At 42.8% G+C, this 8,334-nt stretch overlaps 1 protein-coding gene across 1 annotated transcript; it reads right to left on the bottom strand.

The window, feature by feature from the left end:
• Positions 1 to 272: 272 nt before the first annotated feature.
• LOC101780740 (serine/threonine-protein kinase 16) lies at positions 273 to 6,746 on the bottom strand. Its single transcript, XM_004956345.3, has 6 exons — positions 6,319 to 6,746; positions 5,005 to 5,147; positions 3,995 to 4,138; positions 2,158 to 2,343; positions 1,810 to 1,934; positions 273 to 811 (listed from the first exon to the last, which is right to left on the bottom strand). Exons 1-6 carry the CDS (start codon positions 6,566 to 6,568, stop codon positions 583 to 585), a joined length of 1,077 nt encoding a protein of 358 aa, XP_004956402.1. The 5' UTR covers positions 6,569 to 6,746; the 3' UTR covers positions 273 to 582.
• Between the last annotated feature and the right edge of the window lie 1,588 nt (positions 6,747 to 8,334).

Genomic DNA, 8,334 nt, shown 5'->3' with positions numbered 1-8,334 from the left:
CATAGCTATAGCAATGATGTACGCAATACGCCTCAGCATCATAAGCCTCAGCATCATAACTTGTACGCATATTATAATGATAAAGGATTAATGATGATAGAGACCATAAGGTTGCGATGAATGCGTTGGAGAAGACTACTTTTTCAAATTTGATTATAATTTTCTTTTTTGAAATTGTCTTTTTATGAGCTAGTTCTTGTGCAAGATGCCCCAAGTGTCTTCTGTCAACAGAAATTACAAATGGATTTTTATCGGTCTTCAAGAAACTGCATGATCGTATAAAACCATGAGCAGCAATTAAAAGGAGGATATCATTTAACCCCCAATAGTACTGACGGGCAATAAGAAAAGAATACATCTACACACAACGTAATCATGAACAAAAAAGAGTCCAGGAATGGTTGAAGGAGATCCTGCGCAGACCAATCCCAATCTGGAAGATAGTCTACAGCACAATGTTCTTTTCTCCTCTAATACAATAACTACAAACCAACATATATTTATCACATTTAATGAATTGTGTAGATGCTCTATAGACTTACATAACAACTCTTTTCTTCTGTAGTAAGCTTGATACAGCGGTCAAGCAGAGTACTTGGTTATGAGCTTATCAACGTGGATTATAATATCATCAATATGGGGACGAACTGCAGGATGTGGCTGCAGCATCCAAGTTATAAACTGACGTAGAGAATCAGGATACGAAGATCCTGCTTCGGTAGGCCATTTAATTTGTGCACTTCTAATAACAGTATGCAAGCTTTCACCAGCAGATTCATCAAGCTGATAATCAAATGGAGACTTTCCGTACCTGCAAGAATGAAAATGTCAGAAGAATGACAATTTATTCTGGAGAACATTGTTGCCCAAGTACCCAACACAACAGTTCATTTATATGATCTGTTTATTGCGCAATACAAATATATATAGTACTAATAATGAACAGACGAGGTGACTAGTGAACCACCAGATTCCCAAAATATCAATATTATTTTGCTACAATATTGAACTCATTGAGTGCTGTGGGTGATTTAGAACACTAACTTCAAGGCTAGCTTGAGTTATGATAATTTTGATTATAAATGACATGGTAAACATTGTTTATTAATGGAACCCCTAAAACACTGCAGTTACAACCAGGAAAAGTGACTTTGCTGGATATCAAGTCAAATCTCTAAATATCCAACAAAAACAAGGAATATGTTACTATGTGAAGGTCTGTCCATAAGGTGTGGAGGACTGGGAATGGGTTTAAAAGCTTTAATGGCTGGGGATTCTGAATGGTCGAAAAGGTGAGCAGTAAATATATAATATGCATGTACTGATTTGAAGAAAAGAAATGGGCACAACATAATAACACATTTATGGCAATGGTTAAATTTGGAAATAATATTATTCAAACTCACAATGCTGCTTGCAAAAATTATACACTAAGAGAATTGCAACTACATGAGAAAAATGTATAGACATTGTATGATAAGTAATTAAGTATGTTACAAAAGACTCTGAGATGTCAATCACACGGTAATACAGTAATATACTTGCAATGTTTGGCATGTATTTTGATTTCAACACATTGTCACAAATCTAATGAATATATTTTCTATGTATTTCGTTAATCAAAACTGAGCTACAGATGACCCTTTAAAAAGTCTCATTCTGTGACACAACAAATGTTTTACATCCTAAATATGTATTAGCAATTATTCAGCATGGTCACCAATATATCCAGACTAACAATTACTAAGAAGTTTGATAAGAACATATGTGATATGCCAATTATAAAGAGCGTGCAGATGAAAATCTTACATCATCGCATACAAAGTGCATCCCAAAGACCATATATCCGTCCTCTCATCAATGTCAGCATGGCTTGGACATTCCCATAGTTCAGGAGCCCGGTATTGATCAGAACAGTGCTCTGAAGCCCATTCCTACAAGAATTCATAACATAGGGGGTCAAAAGATAAGTTTAGTAATGAGTAGTCGTGATATCCCACACAATAATAACATAAAAAACTTAGTTACGAACATCCAATATATGGTACTTGCTGAAATAGTAAATTCACTAACTATATCTCCATGACAGCAATCAATAAATTGTCAGCAGTCTACATGCACTACTGATATTTTTTGCATCTTTAGATAGAAAGGTACCTGCAACTGCAAAGCTTCGGCTTGTGATCTAATAGCCCTTCTTGCTGGACCAGCACTCTCAAAATCCATCAAAATTGCAAGATGAGGCAACTCCTTCCTATGCGTTATGAGGACATTATCAGGTTTCACCGCATTGTGCGCATATGGTGGGTCAAAACTGTGCATATGCTTTAATCCAGCACAAAGCTGCAACGACACACAAAGAGCTGCATTATTAAAGCATTTCTTGTAAAGCAGAGAAAACAACTAAAGTGTGCATTGCTATTGTAAAAAGTAATGTAGGTTTCTTGTGTGAGAAGCAACTATACCATGTAGAAGACTGCGTAAGACAAATGTGGTATGGAAACAAAAGCCATAGATTTAGCATTCACTGCTACATACTTCTCTAAATCCAAGTGGAACTTCAAGGAGATGAATTCACACATGGGAGCACTATGGTTCTAGCAAGTGAATAAAAAATAGCTCATGGTTCTAGCATGTGGGTTGCTAAGAGCATCTCCAGCAGAGTTGGTATAATAGATTGCTATACCTAAAAACTGCTAGAATACCTAAAAACCACCGAAAAACAGTTCCAGCAGATGACCTAAATAGATTGTTATACCTAAAATTTTTAGGCTATGACCTAAATTTCTCTCTCCATATGCAAAATATACCAATCCAACACTGGATTGGTTAAACTGGCAGTGCTCCTGCGTGAAGGCCAACTGCCCCGCTCGGGACTGTTCTTCCCCACACCCACGGACGCGCTTTCCCCCAATGACGATGACTCCAGCCGTCGGACCTCACCTGACCTCGCCATGGCCCCTCCACCGCACAATCTGCCGCCTTGCTTTGATTCGAGGCTGGGCTCCGGTGAGCCCATGGCTGCCTCCGACACGACGCCCTCATCTTCTTGAGCTTCGGCGAGCGCGGATGCCCTTGCCTGCTTGTACTCTGGATCGATTGGAGGGCCCCGCGGACGATGGAGTGCGGGCGCAGGTCAAGGTTGAGCGGCGCCATGCTGTGCTCAAACTCCTAGACCTCCCCACCTCGCCATGCGCCGCCCTGGGCTGCTCTCCTGCGCTGGCGCCACCACCAGCCCACCCTCCGCATCGCTTAGAGAGAGCATGCGCGGAGGATTACGAGCGCTGGTCAATGTCGAGCGAGACCCTGCGCTGCACCTGCTCGGTCATCCACGCTACTCACCATTCGATCGATTTGGAGCTCAAATCATAGCATGATTCATCGATTTGAACCTCAATTTTGTCGATTCGGATGAGTGGCGCAAGTGAGCATTGCTGGTTCAAGCGGTGAGAGCAAGGGAATGGCATGCAAAGGAGACCAGCGGCCGCCCAGCGTGGAAGAGAAGCGAGATGGGTGAGCAGGGGCCAGAGCAGCAGCGCATGCGGGGCGAGGTGGCAGCAGGCTGCACAGGAGAGGGCGGGGCCCGTGAGCATCAGATGGAGTGGGGAGAGAATCTGCACAGCACGTGAGCGAGGTGCCGGCGCGAGCGCGCGAGTGGGTGGCGGATCGGTGCAGGAGAGCAGCGGCGTGGGCGAGGAGGGAAGAAGAGGTGAGGGGAGAGGGGTGTCGATTTGCAGATTGACCCTAGAAAAAAGGATTCCATTGGATATTAGTCCTTGAACGAAATATAGGTCACCAGTTTTAGGTAGACTGCTGGAGAGGAGCTCAAATTTTTTCTCAAAACTCTCTCCTATACATAAAACAAGTTTTAGGTATCCAAATTTACATATGCTACTGGAGATGCTCTAAAAACTAAGAAGGAAGGTCGCCTGTACTATATCTGCCAAATAATTTCAGAACTCAGCATAACACAGAAGACAACAGAAGTACTCACCTGACGAAATATCTGGAGCACAGTAATTGTTGGGAAGGATTCATTCCTTTCTTGCATGGTTTTAGTTACATCCTGTAACGTTCCATCCAAATGAACTGGGAATAACAAATAAGCCTCATGGTTCTGTGATCCATCTTGCACGCCCTATATAAGTAATATGGAATATATTCTAAGTGAAACAGAGAACATATATAATATACCTAATAACATTACTTACAAATAAAATATGGTTAATTGCTGATGCCGGAACTTGGCAATCTTATCAAGCAGCAGGTGAACAGATTAATTGTGTTCAATTATGTATTAAAATGACTTACTAGTTCATTTATTTTAATGTAGTATTTCCTCTAACTGCAAAATTATACCAGTGTATGTAAAGATTCTCCTAACTAGCAATATCCCACAGCACAACAGAGTAACTGCAAACTGGTGCCAAGTCATCCCGTTGCACAATTTCTACTACTTATATTGTGCTTCTCCCAGGAAGCCAGCCATACGAGGCAAAGACACAAAGTGAACACAAGTTTCGCCATTCCACATTAGATGAACATATTAAATTCATTTGTACTGTAGCTCACAAATCAATCAAGCTTTTAACATGGTATTTGGTGGCATGTACTATTGGCCATAAATGAGTGATTTCCTACAAGCAACGGCTAACAGCAGTGTAGCATGATCAATGGGGTTATGGGGGTTAGTAGAAATTGTATTCACTTATGAGGGGGCAATTGAATAACTCTGGTAACTTATGGGAGCACATATCAAATTTCTATGTAATGTATTGAAACCAGAACAATTTCGTGAACTGGAAACCAACATATTTGTTTTGGTTTGGTTTGACTTTTGCAACAAGGGAAGAAAGCATACGGACTAGTGCCCTACTATTAAGTAAACTCCAGTAGTTAATTTTACAACAAACATAGAGGTCTTGTGTTATAAAGTGCCATCTCATTAAAGACAGGCAACATGAAGAAGAAATTACACGATTCATACTATGATATGAAACCTACCTTGACAGCAATGATGGCGTGTTCAAGAAGAGGAAGTAAATTTGGATGGCTGAATTGGGAGGACACTCGGATCTCTTGCCGAACAAGCTCTAAGTGCTGCTCACTCCGAATAAGAACCTTCTTTAGAGCATATATTCCATCGGCTGTAATATGCCAAGACAAAATTACATTAATAAGTGTAGAACTAAAAATATGATCTCCAAACACAACGGAATAGCAAACACAGTATAATCCATGATGCAAAAGAATCAACAACCAATGAGAACTGCAAGTGTCAATATCATCACTAAGGGTGTGTTTGGCTTGAGGAATGGGGTGATGCATCATCTCCTCACTCCTCACATTTTTGTTTAGTTTGTGGAATGGAATTGGTTGATCCCTCACCACCTCATCCCGACGAGCACATGGTTAACTTAATGGTGAGGAATGTTTAATCCCACCAAATTTCTTTGGGATTAACTCATGATGGACCACTTCTAACCCAGCACGCTATAAATGAGCATGCAAATATTCATATTAATGATATTAACAAAATCATATCGCATCACAAGGCAACTTCTGTGGAAAATGTCACATGTCCACCAATATCCAAAACTATAGAAATCCCTTCCATAAATTGAAACTTTGCAGGCATGGACACAATGAAATACAACATTCAATCTGGCTAAAGTATACTTTACATTTATTTGGCTTAAATTAAAGACAAAAGGATTAGCCTAAGAGACTGCAGGACTTAGTGTCGACACCAACACGAGTGTAGAGTGACGTCTGCACAATACACACATATTACAGCTATTGCATAAAATAGAATTTCCAATACAGGACATTAGGACTCAACTAATATAAACTAATGAAATAAAATAATTATATCTTATAAAAATGCTTACGAAATAAGACCACGAAATTTTGCAAATATTTTTCAGTATAAATATTGCAATTTTTCTTGCATTAGTAAGATACGGAACAGATCGAAATTCGAAAGTCCATATACAGAAACTAGCATTATTTACATCAAAGGAAACTACTAGGCCAGGTTCCAGAATTTAGATGGACACACCCGTGGTTCGGCGTAGGAAACTCAATTCAAAAGGCCACACTTACAGGTCCACGAAGGACCCAATTTGACGGGAAAGAAATTATCTTAACCCTCAAACGAACAAGAAGGCGTCAAATTACCAACCGTTATAGAATGTCATTTCACTACCCCAGATCCAGACATCCAGTACGAACCGCAACACGGCAGATGGACCCAGATCCAAGCCAAGCTCATTCGCACGTAGCCCGACGGAACTACGCTCAGAGAGAGAGAGAGACCTGAGATGTGTGATGGGTCAACGCCCTTCTTCCTGGCGATCCCGGAGGTGCCGGGCCCCGCCCCAGCCGTGCCGTCGGAAGAGGCTGCGGCTGCGACGACCTCCTTGACGAGGAAGACGGACGAGCCCGCGGGGCCGGCGTCACCAAGCCTGCGGAGCACGCGAAAGCGGTAGTCGTTGACCCAGACATCACCGCCGCCACCGCCGACGTTGTCGTACAGCGCGTTCAGCCCCGAGAAGGAGCACCCCATCGCCGGCGACGCCGACTCGCTCGTCCGGTTGTTGCGGTCGAGGGAGACCAGCTTACAGCAGCATTCGCATCCGGGGAGCGTGGGTTGGCTTGTTCCGGCAACGGCGGATCTGGTGGTCGGCCTCTCTCGTAGGCAGTTGGCACTTTCGCAAGCAGATCTCGCCTAAAAAGTAGGCCGCGGAGTACTATTTTGATCTCCCAGCAGGCCCCGCATCCTGGATCCAGTATGCCCAAGTTTTAGTTGCTGGATACACACATCACACATGACTACACTACACTATGGACGTGCTTAGTTAGGGGTGTTTAAGAGGAAAGGTTTAAATTTTAGCCCCATCACATCGAATGTTTGACACTAATTAGGAGTATTAAACCTAGACTAATTATAAAACTAATTACACAACTCCTAGGCTAAATCGCGAGACGAAAATATTAAGCCTAATTAGTCCATAATTTGACAATGTGGTGCTACAGTAACCATTCACTAATGATGAATTAATTAGGCTTAATAGATTCGTCTCGCGATTTAGCCTAGGGGTTCTGTAATTAGTTTTGTAATTAGCTTATGTTTTTAGTCCTTCTAATTAGTATCCGAATATCCGGGCTAAAGTTTAGCCTCCTCCTCCCAAACACCCTCTTAATAGGTGGCTATCCTCCGACCAGACTAGCTGGAGCTATGAACTTTATGGTTGGTTACCACTAACCAGTAGCAAGTCCAACACAGCCGGTATTATGCCATAAGCTAGGTCCCATGGGAAGAATCGGTCGTTTCTGTGGAGTCAGGTTTGTAGCCAGCCCAATCCACCACGTGGTGGCCGCGCCCTTCGTCTTCCATCGCTACTTCAAACAGTCACTTACTGGTGCAGCTTGACATCTTCTTCCTCCACTTGGCTGCCTCATGGACATGTGCCGCTCCCCGCTCTTCGCCGCCATTGGTCGGGTCCTCGCCTCAGGCTCCATGTGTCACCGCAATAGGAGGCTGAACTAGCTCATCCCTGTAATAGAGAAAGAGGTGGTCACATCCAATGCTAGCGATGTTTGTATTTACTTGATTTGAGGTGGGGTGAGAAGAGGTGAAAGTAAGTTAAACTCATCGTAACAGAGAAGAGGTGGCCACATCCCATGCAAGATGGACAACCAAACATAACATTTGAGCATGGTTGAACTTAGTAGAAGAACCAAACGTGTAGGCCTTGTAATGCTATAGCTAGTCCCATGCTAGCCATGGCTAAATCCTACCTAGGCTTAGGCTAAGCCTGGCAACCAAACACACCTAGGTTTAGGCTAAGCCTAGCAACCAAACACACCTTATGAGAGTAACCCAGCGCACAAGAAGTCTATTTTTTTTTTAAAAATAGCAATCATGTTAGCGATTGATGCCCAAGAGCCGGCCCAAGATGGCCCATTAGACAGCCCACAAAGGTAGTCTATAAATGTTAATCTCCGACCAAAGGCTAATGATAGTGATAAAACCCTAGCTATTTTCCCTGACCACCTTCGCTTGCCTATGCGTGTTGCCTAGCACTTGCTGTTGTGTGTCGCCGCCACGGCACATCTCCTTCTCAGATCAAAGGTTGGTCATGGGCATGTGTCGTTGTCGGTGTTTTAGACCGGCAACCCGCCTAGGGGGTACCCTAGGTGATCTTTTATGCGGTAAGAGTCGTCGAGAATCAAGGAATCAATGGTGATGTAAGGAACACGATTTAGACAGGTTCGGGCCGCTAGATCGCGTAATACCCTACGTCCTGTGTGTTGGTTTGTATTGATCTT

Source organism: Setaria italica, chromosome II, assembly GCF_000263155.2.
Source record: "Setaria italica strain Yugu1 chromosome II, Setaria_italica_v2.0, whole genome shotgun sequence".
Lineage (NCBI taxonomy): Eukaryota > Viridiplantae > Streptophyta > Magnoliopsida > Poales > Poaceae > Setaria > Setaria italica.
The sequence above is the reverse complement of the archived record's forward strand: the minus strand, read 5'-3'. Positions and strand labels throughout refer to the sequence as shown.

Excerpts from the sequence above, each read along its gene's own strand:
- LOC101780740 (XM_004956345.3), bottom strand. The coding sequence starts at position 6,568 with ATGGGGTGCTCCTTCTCGGGGCTGAACGCGCTGTACGACAACGTCGGC. Across the intron at positions 5,148-6,318 it reads TGACCCATCACACATCTCAG|CCGATGGAATATATGCTCTA; the intron begins GTCTCTCTCTCT and ends GGCATATTACAG. Across the intron at positions 2,344-3,994 it reads TGCTCCAGATATTTCGTCAG|CTTTGTGCTGGATTAAAGCA; the intron begins GTGAGTACTTCT and ends GTGTCGTTGCAG.